This window comes from Neofelis nebulosa, chromosome 3 (genome assembly GCF_028018385.1).
Source record: "Neofelis nebulosa isolate mNeoNeb1 chromosome 3, mNeoNeb1.pri, whole genome shotgun sequence".
NCBI classification, from domain to species: Eukaryota; Metazoa; Chordata; class Mammalia; order Carnivora; family Felidae; genus Neofelis; species Neofelis nebulosa.
In genome coordinates this window covers 42,326,020-42,346,825 of record NC_080784.1, presented here as the reverse complement: position 1 = coordinate 42,346,825, position 20,806 = coordinate 42,326,020, and the positions used below count along the sequence as shown (strand labels likewise).

The following is a 20,806-nucleotide window of genomic DNA, read 5'->3' as shown; positions in this document are numbered from 1 at the left end:
AAGGCAGAGTCCAAAGTGGTGTTAATTATTCACACCCCGGTGTGAATCGGCTTATCAGATAAAGACTGGGTCCCAGTCAGTTTTGATAACAGAAAGGGAGACAGCAATCTGTTAGAACAGGAACCTGGGGGAGGGAGAAGAACACTGGGTGGCAGTAAACCAGTTCCCCTCAAATCAATGTACAAAACACAAATTCACTAAAAAGCAATTCGTCCAGTGACTGGGGCTCTGGAAGCCTGGAGCCACGCCCTTCAGCTCTGTGTCCTCAGCTCTGCCCTGGGGCAGGTCTGCACCCTCCTCCCTCCCAGAGCACTGGGGTCTGCAATCCCCTCCCAAAAACCCAGCAGTGTCTGGAAGGTTCCCTGAGTGATCACTCGGGAACCGTGATGGTGTTTGCGGCTGTGGGAATCTCAGCAGCTGCTGCAGTCAGCTTTCCTCAGGGGACTCAGCTGTGGCAGCAGCCAGGGTAGCACGGTGCTGATCGCTGTGGTTTTAGTGCTGACTTGGGCAGCAAAGTACCTTTCCGTGAGCATTCATTGATCCTGAACACCTCAAAGCTGGGAAGTTGGCAAGTCTACAAGGAAAACACGTAAGTTTACTGCTAATGCTCTGGGGTGGCTGTCCCTGCCCTTTGGACCCAGTGTCAGGATCGCAATCCAGAGAGATTCTAGAAGTACTGTCTGCCCGGGGAATGCTGGAGTGGAAAAGGATGTCAGAGATCCCCGAATGCTGAGGAAATCAAGGTCCAGAGTAGTCAAATGACTAGCTAGAGTCACACAACCTTTCTAGGGCATAGCCACATATAGAACAAATCTGGATTCCTCCCTTGCCCCCACCACCAAAAAAGGATTTGGGTTTTGTTTTGTTCTTTTTGCCCCTAGGAACTAGTATGTTTCTTTTTATCAGATGATAAAGTACATTTCTCCTTTTTAAAAAAAATTTTGTTTATTTATTTTGAGAGAGAGAGAGAGAAAGAGCATGAGCAGGGGAGGGGCAGAGAGAGAGAGAGAGAGAGAAAGAATCCCAAGCAGGCTCCATACTGTCAGCACAGAACCCAGTGTGGGGCTCAATCCCATGAACCATGAGATCATAACCTGAGCCAAAATCAAGAGCAGGACACTTAACAGCTGTCCCCATTTCCCCCTTTTTTTTTTGATTACCGGGCAGCTTAGAGCTAATAGTCACAATCACCCATAAGGGTCTGGTCATGGCCACTATATTTTGATATCCAGGATTTTATTCATTGCCCTGGTCCATACAAAGTCCCTCTGCTTCCCTCCCTGCATCATAGCCACCCCCCCCCAAAAGCTACACTCTTGGCAGAAGGTGACCACATAAAAGGGATCATCTGAATAGATCTGTATCTTGAATTGGTTTACTTAGATTCTACCCCAGATCCTGGTTCGATGTTCTCTTTCTTCTTTATGGCTTTGTAGCTTTCTGACTCTATTTTTACTTTGTTTGTTTGCTTTCAACATAATCACCCTAAGTTATGTCCAAGTCTATCATTGTGGTGATCTGAACTCAAAGCCCTCATCAGAGCCACAGAACCTAGCCCCACTTGGCCTAGCTGTCATGTGCAAGGTGCCTACGGCATGCACATATGATGTGCAAGAAGGCCCAGCATTGATCGCAGAACAAGATCACATATGGAACATGGCTGGACCAAACATTTGTCTCAACTACACATAAGAGTCACGGCAGTTACCTAATGCAAGCATTGACTTAATCCAATTGGGAAAAATTTACTGGGAACCTATTCTGCACCTGGCACCACACTAGAGATGAATAAGACACAGACACTTATCCTTGAAGATCTCAATTTACTAGAGGAAATAGATGCCTAAAAAATAAATGCAAAATAATGTGAAAATGCCCCAAATGGCAGGCATGAGATTAGAAGTAGCGCAGAGGAGAAAGGAGTTGCTCTGCCGAGAGGGTCATAAAGCCTTCCCAAAGGCCTTTGCAAGGCAGCCTGTGCACAGGCAGGGTGACAAGTTCATTGACAATGGCAAGATGAGAAGCTGTCTCTGAATTTAAATTTTAAACACAGGAGCTAACATTTTAGAGACTATGCTCCCAGCCCTTCTCATCAAGCGCCTTCCTCCATCTTCCAGGAAGCACTGAATTCAAGAGATGCACAAACACCCAGACCCACAGAGGCAAGCTTTCTCCAGCAACTGGCCTTAGCAGGTGGATAGCTGGTCACCATCTAGCAGCTGAAGTCACTGAATGCCTGAAAACTAAATTATGGCACATAAACACTAAGGAATTGTACAACTGTCTTATTAAATACATTACTAGCCAATATAGGAGATCAATTCCAGTATTTCAAAAGAGTGTTTCCTGGATAAATACTATATTTAACACTTTTTTTTCTTTTTTCTTTTTTAGCTTTATTTATTTTGATAGAGAGCTCATGCAAGTGGGAAGGGCAGAGAGAGAGGGAAAGAGAGAATCCCAAGCAGACTCTGTGCTGTCAGTACACACCCTGACTCAGGTTTGAACCCACAAACTGTGAGATCATGACCTGAGCCTAAATCAAGAGTCGGATGCTTAGCTGACTGAGTCGCCAGGCACCTCAACACACTCTTTTTCTTTAAAGAGATTTATTTTTATTGTTCAAATGCAAAAGGGGTAGGGGTACAAATTATGTGAGCTATTTGTTCGTAGCTATAACTATGGATAGAGATGAGCCATAATCTACCAGCTCTTCAAAACCAAGATCCATGTGTTTTATTTTAGTTACATCAAGTTTAAGTTGTTTCCTAAAAGGAAAAGGCAGGCTGCTATATCTTGCCTTGCATCTTTTCACTACTTTAGCTAACTTTCCCAGCCCCTCCTCTTGACGCAGAATGGCAGACAGACTGCTGAGGGGGATGATGGAGAAAAACGTGTATCTCATACTCCAAGTAACTGGGTGTAGAAGATAAGCAAGAAGGGGGTAGAAGAGTATGAGAATAAATGCCTCAATTAAATTAGAAGCTGGATTGCAAAAGCAATAACTTCTTGTGGCCATTAAAAAATTTTTTTTTAATGTTTATTTATTTTTGACAGAGAAAGAGAGAGCATGAGTGGAGGAGGGGCAGAGAGAGAGGGAGACACAGAATCCAAAGCAGGCTCCAGGCTCTAAGCTGTCAGCGCAGAGCCCAACAGGGGGCTTGAACTCACAAACTGTGACATCATGACCTGTGCCAAAGTCGGATGCTCAACCGACTGAACCACCCAGGCGCCCCATCTTGTGGCCATTTTTGAACCACATGCCTTCCTTGGGAAAACACCAGCTTGCCATACTCCTCTTCTTAGATTCCTCCTTCTTGGTCTCCAATTACATGTACATTCGATTAACTGAGATTCTCCCACAGCTCTTGGCTGCTCAGTTCTTTTTTTCCTTTGCCTATTCTTTTTTCTCTGTGTCTATTTTGATCATTTCTATGGACTTATCTTCAAGTTCTTTGATTCCTTCCTCATCTGTGCCCAATCTACTGATGACTCTATTAAAGAAATGCCTTACTGCCAAAAACACTGGGGCTTTTAAAATTTCTAGCATTTCATTTGATTCTTTCTTATAGTTTCCATCTCTCTAATTCCTCATCTTTTCATGAATGCTATCCACTTTCCCTACGAGATCCTTTAACACATTAATCACAGTTATTGTAAAGGCCATCTGATCATCTCTGAGTCTGGTTCTGTTTATTGCTTTGCCTCTTGACAATGGCTTTGTTTCTTTCGTGTGTGTGTGTGTGTGTGTGTGTGTGTGTGTGTGTTGCAATTTTTAATCGAATGCCAGACATTATGTGTAGAAAGGCAATAGAGGCTGAAGTAAATAGCATTTATGCCTCAAGTGGACCTACCTCTACTGTGAAGTTGTTAGTATGGGGGGGGGGGGGGAGATCTGAGCCAATCAGTCAGAAGTTGACTTAGGTCTGAGTCTTGTTACCTTCAGGGCACCACAGCCTTCAAATTCCTCTAGATGGAGGCTGCTATCACCTTAAGCTTAGAGTAGAAGCTGGGGTGTTGGAGGGATTCCTGAATTCCTGATTTCCCTTCAGCTCTCAGCCAGCCCTGCATGCCTGCACCTCAGCTGGGGTCTCTCTCCATGCTCCTGCCCCCCTCCCAGCAATAATATGCTTGTCCTTGTCATGGGGCAGGGAGGCAGCAGGGAAGTTCTCCTTCGTCTTGGCCCAGCCCCAGTCTTATAACCAATACCTCAAAAGCTCTTGCACCTGGATCTCAAAGGTAGGATTCTTGTTTTAAGTAAGTACTCTTTCCCCTCCTGTCTGTGGCAGCAAGACACACCATATCTTTATACTTGATCTTGGGTGGGAGTCTCTTGCTCCTCCTTCAGCAGTAATAGACCTCTCTGTTCATTATTGGCACATGACAGTTACTGGGCCAGGACGATGGTCTCCTGCCCTCCCCCCAGGAGTACAGGGGTTTGGGCTCTACCTTTCCTGTGGCACCACTGGGTCTGTGATGTAGGAAATATTCTTACCTCTCCCCAGGAGCAGAGGTAGTTTGTTTCAATTCCTCCGCACAAACAATGGATTTTTGCCCATTATCTGAAGATGAGAGGGTTTGTTTTTGCTTCACCTGAGGGAAGGTGTCTGTTCCTGCCTCTACCCCTGCCTGTCTGTTCCTGCCTCTACCTGTCTGTTCCTGCCTCTACCCCTGCCTCCAGAGCCACCTAGTGTCTCCTGTATTCCTGTGTCACCGAGGGAGACTCTCTCTGGTCTCCTGACTTTCCCCAGTATTTCTCATGGGCACCCATTGGAGGCATGTGGTTCCAGACCCACTGCAGTTCACACTGACCTTTAAGAATTTGTTAACATTTGGCTTGTACAGTGCTGCTTCTTTCTCCTGTACTCTGCCGCAGCTAAAATGGTGGCCCTTTCCTTGGAGGGGCTTATCCCTCTTTGGAATTCAGTTAACTTGGTTGCACAGTGTGGTCTCAGCCCTCTGACGGGCTCAGGACAAATTATAATTTTGTAGATTATCCAGGCTTATCTCATTGTAGGAGTAGGAACAATGTTTTTTGAAGCTTTTTACATCCTACATACTCCCTTTACTAAGTCTCTAAGACTACCCGGCCCCATATGATCTCATTTCACATGGTCCTAATAGAGCAGACAACCCTTTTATGATCCTGTTTGGTAAAAAATATTCATGCCAAGCACACACACCTGGAGTTTTTCATGTGCCTTTGCTCTTTTTCAGGTAAAATGTCAACTTAGAGGATTTTTCTGAGAGGCAATCTGTCCAACAGGAGGGAGAGGAGATCTCAGCCAGGCTGTGTTTCTTTTAACATTTTTAACAAGAAGAAAAAGGGAAAAAAAAAAGTCACATTGAGCTTGAATGACTTAATTTGGAGTATTTTTTTTTTACCAACTGTGAGAAATTCCATTGGCAAAATACACAATTCCAGACATTTGTTCTCAGTAAATTGTTCCTCTGTTTAGCATCTCTGATTGCCCCAATTACACTAATTGATTTCTAAATGTACAAATACAGTAGACATGTCACAAGAAATTTAACTCTTATCCTGTCCAATGCAGAAGGTGGTTTCAAATAGAAAAGCTATGGGGTCCTGAGATCTTGTATCTCTTTAAAACTGCAAGAACATCTCAAAAGTGGCTGCTTACTATCCCATGTGGACACACACAACCCTTCTACCTCCTTTTCTCACAACTGTTTATTTTACCCACAGACATAGCTAGACCCTGCCCCTCCAGAGCAGGCAGCCCCAAGTTGTGTCCTGAGGACTTTGAGGCCCACCTCCCCCTCATACCCCACCATGTGTTCTGAAACTTACTGTTTCAGTCCCCCATCCTCTTTCTTTGAGCCAAGCAGTGTGTTTCTAGAGGACTTAAGCTAACATGCTAATGTATAGTATCCAGGAAGCATGATTTTTTTAAAATTCATGAACACCTACTAGTTCAGCTCATCAGATTACTTAGCTGCCATCCAGCCAGGCCCAGAGGCAATGGAGTGCTGGCCAGGAAAAGTTTTGATGGCGAAGGAAAGGACTGGAATCTTGGGAAGAACAAGCCAAGAGCAGTGGCAGAGAAAGGCAAGAAGTCTGAGGGCCCCAGAACAAAAAGAGAGGTAGGCGAGAGGGGCTTCTATGTAACATTGCCTTCCTGTAACACTCCACTTTACTCTTGTGGTCAGTGAGGAACTAATCAGAAGATCTTGCCCATAAGGACAAGGATGTATACGTAGAAGGTCATACACTTAGGTTTTTATACTTAATGTCCCACTGTCCTATTCAGTCTGGGTTCTCTATGATTTTGCTACATCTGTCCAGAGATTAGGATCAGACTCTATGTCACAGAAGCTTAAATCTCCAAATAACACCAAGCCTGTACTCTTTGCTCTATTATTGGTCCCCATTTGTGGAGCAAGATAACTGACATTATATATTTGCAAGTCTGCCGCCCTGAAACAGAACAGGAAATAAGAATCTAAACAGGGCTTGTGGAAAGAAAAAAGGATTGAAATGGTTGCCATTTCTACTCCATATCCTGAGACTGACAAGAAAGCAAGTAAGGGAAGAAAGAAAGGCAGACTATGGAGACCAAAGGCAGAGACAATGAGGACCAAAAAGAGGTGGTAGAACGGGAAAGAGGGAGTGACTATTGCTATAGTCTGACTATATGAGGAAAGGAATTAAGCTGCTGGCAAAAAAAGATCACTAGAACACTATAAATTTTGATTCCTTTCCCCAAAGTTCCTGCATTAAATTTTCAGCCAAAACAGAAATGAGATCAAAAGTGAATGGGAGTTTTCTTGCCTTCCCTTCTCTTCCTCTTCCCTTCCCTCCCCTCCCAGCTCAGAGATGTCATTGTCTGAGGAAGCAGGGCAGTGAACCAGAAGGGTGCCTTACAGATGTGCTGATAGCAGCATGTCTGCTCTGAGAAAGAGGAGGGGGCTGCTAGAGTGATTGGAAGATTGTTACACTGAGCAAACAAGTGAACAGACTGAGGATGATGGAAATTAGTGGCAGTCATGTTCCTGACTGTCTGAAGGGATTCACAAACATGGGAAGAGGAAGGGCTAGATAGAAGTCTGAGGTGTTGGACTAAACCTAGAAGTACTGACGTGATCTCATGGATTTAAAAATATATATACATAAACAGATGCAGAACTAGATATAGATGTATAGATACAGACACATGACAACCAGTAGCAATGAGTGCATCAAGTGACCAGATTTTGGTGTCTAAATACCATCCTCCACTAAAAGGAACCTTGGAAAAATGGCTGATCCAAGGTTGGGGCAAGGGAAGTACAAAATCACCCTGGGACAAACAGGTGCCAGAAAGGAAGGACATGATGAGGACATGTTAAAGAACAAAGAAGCCAGCCTATTGAAAGCACTCCTACTGGCCTCATTTAGATTTGAACATCAAAGTAAACCATGAGAGTATTGGCATATAACCCATCAAATAAAATAGGAGCCCATCAGTATGAACAGGTATAAACAAAGAACGGAAAGAATCAGTGAGGGAGTAGGGGAGGAGGAAAAGCTTAACCTTTAGTAGAATACCAGCTAATCAATGTAGAAGAAATGATAGAGATGGAGAAGCACTCTCTGGAACCATCATAGTGGTAGCTGATACAAGTAGAAGGTATCAACGTATGCCAAGGTTGGTGGCTGGAAGTTTGATGAAGAACAGGATATTGGCATTATATCAGAATATCCCTCCCCCCACCCCACACACAAAATACTGATCAACTGCAAACAGAAAAATCAATGACACCAAGAGATGACCAAGGTTCACATCACCAGGGATGGAAAGGGAGGATGATTTCTATGGTACTCCTGCCAACAATGCGTCACCCTGGTCTGGCCATAAGGAAGCACCAGCAGACACAGGTTCAAACTACAGAACGGAAACTGTCGAAAACATGCAAGACAGGCAAGGACTTGAGAAGCATTCCAGACTGAAGGAGGCTGGTGAGAAATGACATCTAAATACAGTCTGGAAAGACTCTTAGAGAAAGAGAAAGAAAGAGAAGGGGAAGACTGCGGGCAGGTGGGAAGGGAAGGAGAGAAAGAAGACTGGGGGAAAGTCAGGAAGGAAGGCAGGAGGGAAGAGGGCGAGAAAAAGAGTGAGGGAAAGGGAAAACAATTTCTCCTTACCAGGGCAGTCAGCAAAATTTTAATGGAGTCTGTAGATGGTTGTGTGGCATCCATGCTGATTTCCTGATTTGAAGGCCTAGAGGGTGGTTATGTGGGAAAGTGTCCTTACTATTGGGTGGCACACACCCAATGTATGTTTAGGATGATGGGGAATTATGTCATATATAGTAGATACTATAGATAGACACAGACAAGAAGAACAAATGCAGTAAAATGGTAATAGAGAGTCTAGGTGAGAGAGATGTGAGAGTTCTTTGTATTGTTCTTGTAACTTTTTTTTACAGGTTCAAAAGTATTTAAAATTTCAGAAAGAAAAGCAGGAGATAGGGGGGAGTAGTGGTAGAAAAAAAGGCTGTGGGAGGAGGGACCAGCGCAGTGGGAACTCTGGGCTCTGGCCATGGTGGGAGAGGGTGGCGGGTGCATTAGAAGCTGAGCGCACACACCCTCCTGTTTCTAAAGAACCCGAGAGGTGCAAGTTTTACCAGAGGTCTGAGATTACTCCAAGATGGAAGTCCCAGAGTGCTGCCAAACCATGGCAACCCCACATGGGAACCAGCTGATGGGGAAGCCTCTTCCGGAGGGCAGGCATCACCTCTGGCAGGGCCACCCCACCTGGTGCCTCTGTCTAACCCAGATATTGAATGGCTCCCAAGAGACTGCTTGGTGGGAAAGGTCTGCTAAAAATATAGGATCCTGGAATGTAATCAATCAGAAGCCAAAGAGGGCTGAAGCAACTGCCATAAAGCCTGGTAGAAAATCACTCCCATGTCCTTTGTCAACCTGTCCTTGTCCCGGGACAGGGAAGATAGACTAGGAGTAGAAACTGAGGGCTGGTGCACACTCAGAAAGAGGTGGCACAGATGGAAAGGAACAAGACTGGCTCTGAGCACTTTCCCCTCCTCTGCTTCATTACAGCCTAGATTTAGCTCTCCTCCCAGGTAGCTGTGATCCAGTGAAATAGGTATTCATGAGGAAGGAAAACACTTGAATGGTTTTCATTATCTTAAAAAAAATGGAAAGGAAAAGAAAAGAAAGAAACCCACACTACTCAGAGATTGCAAGGAGATGAGTCAACCCGGATCACCTTCTCTCTACTCCCGGGACACAAGGCGAACAGCCCCCGCGCTGAGCAGCCCTGTGGCTCCGCAGCAGATCCGCTGCAGGGGCTGAAGGCCCTCTGGGAGCCTGGAGGAGGAAGTGTGAGCTCAAGTTAATGAGAGAAAGGGACTCTGTAATTCGGCTCAGTAGCTAAGAATATCTACTGTGGACTAGAAAGAATTTCTATGCCAGAGACCTTGGCATTCCTTTAAAAAGTTAAAAAGAGCCAGACTTTCCAAAGAAGGGCAGTGGGGGGGGGGGGGGGAGAGGCAGGTGGGAAGGTCAGAGGACAGAGCACTGAAGAAGGAGTTGAAGCCCTAAACTGTCCTCCTGATGTGTCACCTCACTTCTCAGGCCTCAGTATACATATTTTCAAAATGGTAGAATTGCTCTGATGCCCTGGCTTCCTCTTAACTCGCAATTCTGCAGTAAAACAATGTAACAGCTCTCAGAAAACAGTTAAGATATGTATGTAGGGAGATGCACAGAGAAAGGAATGACAGGATTCACACCTAATTGTTCACAGTGATTGTGGGGGAGGTGGGGAAATGGGGGGGAGCCTCACAGAAGGCTTTACATATTTCTGTATAGCATAAATTTTGAAACAGCTACCCTGAACTCATTGTATTGCTAAAAATCACACCACAACGAAAATCAGGGATACGAGTTGTCAAAAACAACATAAACATTTATAGTAAAAAGTTCATAATCAAAGGAGAATAATCCCAGGCAAATTCACATGCATAGTCTATTCCAATGAGAAAGAACTGGGATTGTATTTAGCATTTTCTGTAATAACCAGAGAGGCAAATCCTCCTTCGAGGCCCAGATCAAATGTCATTTTTCTCTGTGACTTACCCTGTCCCTTTCTCTTTGCCACACCATGCCCTGTTTCCAACCCTTCAGAAGTGAATTGTTCAATAAGCCATGTTCCCAAGGCACTGGACAATAATCTATCAAAGCCCTCATCCCATGGAATTGCCTTTATCTGCTCTTGTGTCTGTGTCTCTCAAAGTGAGGTCTGAGGTCTGATGTTTCCCTGCCTTTGGATCACAGGTCCTTGGCCATTGCGTGTGCTCCGTAGGGTTTGTGGAATCGAACGCCCCTTCATGCAACCTGACACACACACAGAGCTGTCATTTTTCTCTCAGTTTCTCAAGACTAAGAATATTGCAACTGTTTTTCACGTCATAAATCTACGGCAATCAAAGCCTAAAGTGGAGCTTGGGGGTGTACTTTCCTTAAAATACGTTCTAGATCATTCTTAATGATGCCATTCACCTTTTTCCTAGTCTCTAGGATCCCAGAGATATACCTGTTAATGTCACTGGTCGGGTTAACTCTTCCTTAACTAAAGGGAAACTAAAAATGAAACCAGCACAAGGAAGGTCTCCCCAGAGGAGTAACCAGCCCTGCTGAACGGCTCAGCTCCACATGGGGAGCGCAAGGGCAGATACCGGGGCTGGGAGCTGGGAGACCCTGGCCCTAGTCCAGGAAGACTCTCCACCTCTTTGTCTCTCTGCCCACCCCACAAGGGAGAAGTGAGGTCATGGGTTGGAAAGGGCTAAGGAAAGCAAAGACACAGCAGAGCTGGGATCTGGGATTATTAAACACTGTAGGTCACTCTGACTCATGACAGATTATCAACTGACTTTAAAACTACAAATTAGTCATTAGAATTACCCAGATGCACATCAAATAGCTTCTTTCTGCTGAGATGCAAAGGGAATTTATCTGTTTAAATTAACTCAGAGAGTGGGGTTTTCAAGTCCTGTCTTTCACGAATGCCTTTTCTAGAAGGAATGGGGGAATCAGGTTACTTCTCTTGCTCAACCACACACTGCGGAACACCACTTCCCCATGTGAGGGCTGTGATCATATATTCTCTTCCTTTCTTCATGCTATTCCAGAGCCGCAACCTGGCGGCAAGTTTTAAGAGGCTGGATATTCCCATACCATCATATGGGAAGGCTCTCTGTGTGAACTGGGGGTGATTACTCGTAGCATTAGGGGGACTGTGGAGTTGAATGCAAGAAAAAGATGACAGAGAAAAGTAACAGACTCTGTATCTACACTGATCTAGATGTAACCCCCTTGGCCTGATCGACCACCACCCTCACCTTCTTTCATTTCATTTACCCCAACATCACTGATCTCCCTGCTGCCCTGTGCCCCCCACCGCTCCTGCCTCTGCCTGGCTGTTCCTTCACACTGCAACTGCCTGTTCCACTTCTCTACCTGGCAAACTCCTACTCTTTCTTCGAAGCCTTTCTTTCACTCATTGGTCTTAAGTTTATTTATTTATTTTGAGAAAAAGGGAGAAAGTACAAGTGGGGAAGGGGCAGAGAGAGAGGGAGAGGGAGTCCCAAGCAGGCTCTGCACAGTCAGTGCACAGCCTGACTCGGGGCTTGATCTCACAAACCTGTGAGATCATGGCCTGAGACGAAATCAAGAGTTGGACACAACCGACTGAGCCACCCAGGCGCCCCAACTCATTGGCACTTTAGTCTCTGCCCCAGACCAGAGGCAACAATGACAGCAGTCACAGGGACTCACTCACCTTTGAGAAGCCAGCACCTGGCATGTTAGAGAAGCTCAATAAAGGTTTGCTCAGTGCATGAAAAGCAATGAAAACATCCTGTGCTTGTTCTGGCTGGCACCTAGGACCCTGAATTCATAACCTTCTATTTACAAGCTAGACTTCTTTACCTGCCTCTGAGTTCTTCGACAGAAGGGGATGAATGAATTTAGCCTCCAGCAAGGAACTTGGCTCATTGTAAGTGCTCAATACATGTTTGTGGAATCAATGAAGTTGCAGAGAAACTTCAGGTTGTCTTCTTACCACCAACTCACCGAATCGAAACTCATAAAGCCCAGAAGATGTTCCAGGTAACCTCTCGACCCCAGTTTTCTGAGTTACAAAATGAGAGCTGAATGCCATGACCTCCTTCTAGCTCTAAGGCCCTTTAATTTAGAAAGGTAATAATCACCACGATCACCAGAGTCCAACAAATCCTGATCAAAAGTTTTGGCATGTGGCTACTGTAGAAACGATCACTCTGTAGCAGAAACTATTGGTATAGGTGCTCCATTTATTTGAAATGCCTAAAACCCTTTACCTTCATGATAAACCAGTACCCGGCAGCGATGGGACATCGCTTTGTACATGTGGAAGGTACATGTGGAAATTCAGAGAACACCAATGGAACTAGCATGATTTCACATGCTTTTGTTGGCTGTGTTTGGGAACTAGAACTTGTTTATGTTTTCGTGATCATTCAGACGGTCTTGCTTCGGATCCTTCAGCAAATATTGCCACATACTTAACTGTTGAGGCTGGTGCCAGCATCTGAACCATCATCGTGCAAGAGAGTCATTATCCCTAAGAACGACTATTTCACAATGCTCTTAAAAGTGACAGCAGTCAGATGGGCTAAGTGTCAAATATATAGGTTGAATCATTGCTGGATACAGCACATTTAACATCTACTGGCTGAATTTATAGAACACATACTATACTCCAGGCAGAATCTTGATAAGGAGCACCAAGTAAATCAAAGTCCTCTCCCCTCGAGTACCTACATTTTAGTGGAGAAAACAGGGAAAAGTGAAGAGACATGTAGATGCACAGTAAGTCTGGTGCTACTAAGTACCGCAGGGATAAATGAAACAGGTCAAGGGGACAGAGGCTGTCTCTAATGCTCCCGGAAACTTCTCTTCGCTGCCTTATGCCAGTGCTGTGGACAACAAGGCTTCTCTTTTGGGTGTGAAACTTTCTCCTGTGGTTTCAAGTAACTTTCTCTCCTATCAGGAAGGCCAACGGAGCAGTGTTTGTTAGAGTTATAAGAACAGAAGAGAAAACTCAAACAGTGAGGCTTTTTGCCTATGGAATTACAGCTTGTGGTTCCCAGTGGTACATCTATGTTCACCCAACAATTCTAGGAATTCAGGAGAACACAGACTCTGACTCGCTCTCCTCTTGTTTTCTTTTTATTTGGCTAACTGGTAAATATGTAAAGTCAATTAGTTCATTCCAGAAAATATGTTTTGTAATTGCTATGGCCTCTATAATAAAATGTTTTGACTTGCTGTAAGTAATAATTCTGGAAATTGGACATATGAAACTGACATTGGCACGTGATCCTAGGCTGAGCAGGTGGGCCCTGGCTCTTACAGGCCCCTGTGCTGATGCGCTGAGACCACAAACCAGGGCAACCACACTCCACAAGGCTAGGGAGGCAAGTCCTCTGGCTTCAACACCTCCCCTGTCTTTCCCTTATTCCAAGCCACCATGTGGATCCACCTGGTCCATTGCATGGGACTCCCGGCCAGCCTCCCTGCTTTGGTCTCTGTGCCTCAAGTCTATTCTCCACCCAGGAGCCAGGGTGATCATTTAAAAACCTAAACTGGATTGAGGGTCTCTCATGTAATAGCTTCCAATGGTTTCCCATCATCCTTGGAGGAAAATCCAAGTCCTCATGATGGCCTCAAGCCCTTCAAGATTCAGTCTTTGCTATTCCCCAGACACCAAGCTTACTCTTGCCCCCAGGGCCTTTGTACCTCTCTGCCCCTCTTCCAGGATTGCTCTTCCCAGAAACCACGTGACTCTTTCCTCCTTTTAAATCTCTCAAATATCATCTCCTCAGCGAGGCCTTCCTTAACGACCCCATCTAAAACAGGCACCTTTACTTTTCTCCTCCATGGTACCTCTCATTAGCAGACATTCTACATTTGTTCATTTTCTTGCTTAGTGACTCTTTTTAACCAGCATATAAATGTCACAGGAGCACAGACTTTGTCTAGTTTGTCTATCGTGTTCAAGTGCCTAGAATAGCACCTGGAACAAAGTAGGTGTTTAACAAACACACATGGAATAACCCCCACAAAGACTCTGGTGGGATTATATTCAACATGTCTCCTGTCCCTGTTTACATCAGCCAACGCCAGAATTTGACTTCCTCGAAGGCTGAATGACTTCCAAATATCTATCTTTGGGTTGGATCTCTTATCTGAGCTCCAGGCTTAAATATCCAATTGCTTACTATATATCTTCACTCAGATTCCTTAAAGACTCCTTAGCAGGATCTCCGCACAGCCCTGACCTTGTGTCCTCGCCCTATTTCCATGCACTGAGGCCACGCCAGTGTTCCTGGTCTCCGTGAGCGGGGCCGCCCTTCAGCTCCTGCACAAGGCAGACATCTGAGGGTCATTCTCCAAGTCTCCTTCCCTGCTTTCGCCCACACCATTCACTGCCCAGGCCTGCTCACTTTGTTCCGTCTCCGCAGCCCTGACTCTTATCGCAGCTACTCACATTTCTCTCCCAGAAGGGTGTGACAGTCTCATGACCGGCCTCCCCACTCCATCCCTGAGCCCTTCCATCTGTCTTCTGTACAGTAGCCAGTGTAATCCTTCAAAGCACACCTCTGATCACGTCACCCCTGTGCTTGAATCTGTGGCTCGCTTCCCTCTGCTCTTGGGATAAATATCAGAATCCTTAACATGGCTTCTGTAAGCAGGGTGGACATTCTCCCAGGACGTGCAGAAACAGCTGTCCAGGTTGTTAAAAAGCTGAAATACCTCCATCCCTCTCAACTGGCTGAAATACCTCCACTAGCCATTGTCTCAAGCTCTTAAGTACCTCCCACCACTGCTGCTCTGGCCACTCTGTCCCTTCCCCCAGATTCTTCTCCTCAATCAGCAACTATAGCATGGCACAGCAGGCTAACACACACACACACACACACACACACACACACACACACACACACTGCTCCAGCCCTGGGACCCGCTGTCCCAGTTGTTGGCTATTATGATTATTGCCCCTGCCTATAAGGTCCACCACAATCCCAACATCACCTCTCCAGCCTCATCTGGACCCTCCTGCCTCTGCGCTGCAGCCACTCTGGCCTTCCTTAAACTTTCCACGTTTTTTCCTGCCTCAGGGACTTTGCACAGGCTGTTCTTTCCAGAGGAGCACTACGATCCTTCACATCATTAACTTCTACTCATCCCTTAGCTCAACTTTCTCTTCTTCATGGTAGTCTTCTCTGACTTCCAACTTTAGGTCTAGTCTCATATATTCTCAAAAAAATCCTATTCCTCCACAGTTCTGAACACACCTGTCTATTTATGTGATTGTTTGATTAATAGCTCTCGCTACCAGTAGACTACAGTTCAGAGAAAATGAGGACTAGGGCTTTTTTTTTTTTTTTGTACTATTAAATCTCTAAAGCCTGGCACTCCTGTACACATGTAGAGAGGTACAGGAAGACACTGGCCACATGGGTCTAAATGCTTGGATAAGTGAAAGAATCAGGCCTTCATCTCAAGATACTGGTGTGTGGGTGCACACATGAGTGCCCTTACGTGTGAATTTGTTCTTTTCTAGAAATATAATGATGATGATGATACAAATTAGGAGATGTAATCCATGCATTAAGGAAACTGCCCTGAATACTCAGATGTCTCTTACATAAGCCAGTTCCTCTTTTTACACTACTTAGCGTAATTACTTCCTATTATGGCGAGCAGCACTTCTTTCCACAAAACATACTGTTTGAAAGTGTGTTACTTATGTAAGAATTAGCATTGGATGAATTACTGCTATCACAGTCCACCGGCTCAAAAGATTCAAGCAAAAGCATATCCTCAAGCCATGACCCCAGGACAAGAGCCTGTTTCTATCATCTCAAAACAATGAATGCATGTTTCGAGGAGAAGAATGCTCTAGTCCCATCACGATGCTGTCCCTGTGCACAATATAAAGCAACAGCACTGTCCCCATAGCTGTACTAATGTGTTTAATGAGGGTGGCAGTTCGGCCACTATTATCCTTCCCCCGCTCCCTGTCCTTTACTCAGGAGCACAGGCTGAACTGCCTGCTAAAGCCAGAACGAGGCTGGCAGCACAGGCACTTCCCAGAGACCACTGTCTGCACCTCCTGCCTCTGCGGCAGCCACACAGCAGGAGACAAAGACCTACTGGGTCCAGGATGTGGGCAGCGAGGAAAGGAGCCCTGGGGACAAGCCAGCCAAGAGGGGCTTTGCATGACCACGAATCCTCCCCTTTTCTCCTCTCTGACATTCACTTCCATGCCTGCAGCTGGTTCCTCTTTGAAACAGGGAGGCTGGGCACAGCCAGGACTGCAGACACCAGTCTGAGACTAGACCTTCTCTTCAGTCCTCACGGGGCTAAGCGCTACCTGTCACTGGCACTGAGCCCATCTGAAATAGTGTCCGTAAAGTGCAATAATGCCTCAGGGCCGGCTGCTCTCCGAGCCCAAGATGAACCCAGGAGGCACTCTGAGAAGAGACAGCAGGGGCACAGACCAGTTACACCCAGGGCCTCACCAGCAGGAGACCAATCAGGACAAAGCCATTTCCTGGGTGTCATCAAAATCTTCCAATTTCACACCGAAAATGAGCCCTGGCTCAAGGCTGATGAGCATCCAGTTGTCCCCATTTCTGCTAGCTAGATTCCTCTGAGAGCTGGCATCTTAACCCTTGGAAGGTCTCTGAAGGTTTGGTGCTCCTCAGGCAGGACTGCACTGCGGAGAAACCCTCCTCTGTGTTTCTGCTGCTGCAGCCAGAACAGAGAAAGCCTCAGAACTTTCCAGGTGGGGAGAGAGAGCAATCCCCTCGGCCATGGGAGGGGAGGGGAGGGGCTGGGACAACACAGCTACAGCTGTTTCCAGGGTGCGGTGTTGAAACAGGGGCCCCCTCTCCTGAGCCACTCTGATTCCAGGATGTGCTCCCTGCCCCCACACTTTTGTACCTACATCCTCTTCCCTTGAAAGAAATGGGTTCGCAGTTTCAGTCTGTTTTCCAAAGGCCAAGCCTGGGCTCTGTGTGTTTGGTTAGAGTCACCGCCGATGTCCTCAGTGTGTGCCAGTACACTCTGGTGGAGGGATGGGAGAAAAGGGGGAGGGCTTGCTGCCCCTCCCCCATCCACAGACTCAAGTCCAGGGCACATGCTCCTCTCCCCTCTGAAGTTCACTGCCATGGGCTTCATATCACACCCACTGTTTTGTTTGTTTGCTTATTTATTTTGAGATAGAGAGAGAACTAGCGGGGAAAGGGTGGGGGACAGAGGATCCCCCACAGAAGTGGGGTCTGTGCTGACAGCAGAGAGCCCAATGCGGGGCTTGAACTCATGAACAGTGAGGTCATGACCTGAACCAAAGTCGGCCACTCATCCGATCGAGCCACCCAGGCGCCCCATATCACACCTATTTTTACTTCCCATCACACACCACCTGCTGCATCCCCTCCGATCTTGTGGCTAATGAATTTATACCACAGAAAACCAACTGAATCCAAATGGGGTCTTGCCCTGAGAGAAAGAGCAAGGGGTACATGGCATTTTAAGCAGGGTGGAGGGGACAGGGAAGAGCGGCTGAGAAGGCAGGGGGAGAGGGGCACGTTGCCTGGGAAAGTTAACCTGCCTCCTGGGAATTGGCCCTGCTGGCCTGTAAAAGCCATCTAGCCCCCTACAACACGATGAGCCTCGAAGACGCTAACCAAACGAGCCAGTCATGAAAGGAGAAATACCGCATGATGCCACTTCCATGGGGGACCTAGAGCAGTCAAATTCACAGAGACAGAAGGTAGATTCATGGCTGTGAGGGTCTGGGGGAGGCAGGGATGGGAAGCTACTGTTTAACAGATACAGAGTTTCTGTTCTGCAAGATGAAGAGAGTTCTGGGGATGGATGGTGGTCATGGTTGTACCACAAGGTGAACGCACTCAGTTCCACTGAACTGTACATTTAAAAATGGTTAAGATGGTCAATTCTATGTTATGTGTATTTCACCACAATTAAAAACAATTTAATGGTTAAAATGGTAATATATATATATATATATAAAACTGATATATTTATTCTACATCAGAAACTGAATTAGCACACATACCCCAACAACTTAATTGGCTGGCCAAACCAGACAAACCACACCAAAGTCATCCAATCCACACTCCCGAGCTGTACCCCTGTTCTCTTTCTAGACCATACTTTCTTCTCTGTTCAGTCAATTCCTAAATATTTGGCCCAAAACCTGATTTTTGGCCCTCCAATCTGTCCTGAACACATTAAGTTTCCATACTACCCCGTCCTGAAACTGAACCCATCGCATAGCACTGGGAACCTCCAGAGAATCCATTCAAGCCACGTTGGCTCTCAGCCTGAGCCAGACTCGCTTTTATCAACACCTGACAGAGCAAGGGAGGCGTCATCACTATTTCCTTCTAAGCTCAGCGAGAACCCACAAAGGCCGCTAGTGGACAAAGGAGATTGAATGTCACCACTGATACAACATCCTTCAAAGGCCCTTCCTCCTGCCCCTTTTCAAAGGCCATATATTCTAAGACCACAGCAGGGACCAAGGCAACTTCTGAGGGAAGAGGCAGCAGGGGATGGAGGCTGGGCCCGGCCCACACTGTTCAGGCATCAGGTCCTTCTCTGCAGGGCCCTGGACTGCATCTGGGATGTGAACACCAAGGTCAGGGCCTTCAGCAGGCGAAGCCCTTGGGGAATTTTATGGCCACTGGGAAAAGGTTAATAGAGGCAGATTAAAGCTGTCAGAAAATGGCATCAGACAAGAGCCTCTCTCCAGAGACCACGTGCTTGCCCCCATCCCAGTTACCTGGTTACAGGTGTTAATGTCTACGCCATTCCGCAGGTGATCCAAAGCTTTGTCCAAGTTACCCGATCTTGCTGCTCTCAGAAAGCTGGTAGCCGCATCGGCCTGTGAGGAAAAACAGCCGGCTGTGAGCGTGCTCTGTGGTAACAACCTGAAGATCCCATTCAAGCCCAGGGCTGCGAGAAAGGGCCAAGGTCACTGCACCCTCCTGTTACGGCACCCTGGTGCCCACCATGGCACCCAGCTGTAAGATGGGCCTAGAGTCCCTGTCTGGAATGCTCTCAGATCTGGAACGTGAGGCTGCCTTCGAGGCGACCGTCCCTTCTCTTTGGTATCCTTACAAGCAAGCACTCCTGGCTAGGACCTAGGACAGACCAGTCTTTGAGAGAGACCCGGTTCCAACATCGAAGGCTCAGCACTGCCTGTGTCAGTGTTCCCAAGGGCTCCTCGTCCTCACAGAGGAACCTGTATCACATAGCGCCTGACCCCAGGGAGCCACAGATGCTGGCATCACAGGAACCCAACACATGCATTTCGGCACTCTTCTGTGGTTTTGGTTAAGTATACAGCACATAGCACTTACTTACTATGCGCTAAGAACCACTCCCAGCACTTCACACTTAATATATGTTTACATACCCACATCGACATGCATTTAATCATCATTTTTGAAAACCCCAAGAAGTAACGGGTATTGTGGTCCCCATTTTACAGACGAGGAACCGAGGCACAGAGAGCAGAAGTGACTTGGGCCAAGTCACACGACAGGTAAGAAGCACAGCCCGGCTCTGAAATCTATGAGCTCGACCTCCTTTTCTGCTGTCAACTTAACGTGGGCTTTAGCTGTCAGGTGTCTCTCTCAGGAGCTCTCCTGCGTAAGAGTACAGCAGTTCCCCGCCATAGCCGTCGCCCGGCCACCTACCCCACACACATCAAGACCCCGCCACCAGAACATTTGCTTGTGTTAAAGATGAATGACAGCCAGAGAGCATGAGAGGTGAGGACAATCAAATAAAGTCAGCGAGTGCAGACAAGTGCAGAGCAAGAGCTCTGTCGGGGTGAGGGGCTGGCTCAGAGCAAGAGCCCAACAGCCTCTCTCATACCTTTGCTGTGAAGCTGAAAGGAAATAATATGGATTATTATAGATTATTATAATTATCCCATCAGCACAAGTGCTGAGCTCTGTGCTTGGCACACGGTGCACACTCAGGTCGAGTTTATTGTGTAAGTGTTGTCACATGACAGGCCATCCATGAAGCACGTGGTGCCAGTCCTCCAGAAGACCCACCCATACCTCATGGTTTCCTCTCCATTTGGGGATACTCTGTCTCCTTCCTTCATGCTCCCTCCTCAAAGCACATGCTGTAGTGGATTGAACGGTGGCCCCAACAGATATGTCTGTGCCCTAATCCCTGGAACCTGGCAATGTCACCTTATTTGGAAAAAGAGGCTATGAAGATGCAATGAAGTTATGGGTCTTGAGATAAGACTGTTCTAGATTACCTAGGTTGACCCTAAATCTACTAGAAGTATCCTTCTAAAAGATACAAGAGGAGACGCACACGCCCACAAGAAAACTTGACGGAAAGACTGAAGCAGATGTCAGAATGGTGTGGCCACAAGCCAAGGAAGCCACCAATGGGCAGAAGCTGGAAGAGGCAATTTCCCCCGAAAGTTTCCAGAATGAGGATGGCCTTGTGTCAGCTTAACTTCAGACTTCTCACTTCTAGAGAAGAAATACCTGTCTCAAGCCAGCAAGTCTATGGTGATTTGTTACAGCAGCCACAGCGCACTGATACACACACTACTGAAGCTCACCCTAAATACGATCTCACACAATATTCTACAATGAAACCTTGATCCTCTCCCCAAATCAGGGCTCTATGTCTTAGCCAATTAAACAGTTCACCCATGGCAGAAAAGAC

The 20,806-nt window shown here is 46.5% G+C and overlaps 1 protein-coding gene across 24 annotated transcripts in view; it reads right to left on the bottom strand.

The window, feature by feature from the left end:
* Positions 1-20,806, bottom strand: part of ANK1 (ankyrin 1) — a 218,437-nt gene that overhangs the window by 79,242 nt on the left and 118,389 nt on the right. For 22 of the 24 annotated variants that reach the window (XM_058720556.1, XM_058720549.1, XM_058720562.1 and 19 more), the window contains exon 2: positions 18,885-18,986. In XM_058720556.1, coding sequence (XP_058576539.1) covers positions 18,885-18,986 — 102 coding nt within the window. Of the gene's footprint in view, positions 1-5,183; positions 5,299-14,555; positions 14,575-18,884; positions 18,987-20,806 lie in introns of those variants that run through there. The other 2 variants (XM_058720565.1, XM_058720566.1) reach the window with 2 other exon arrangements.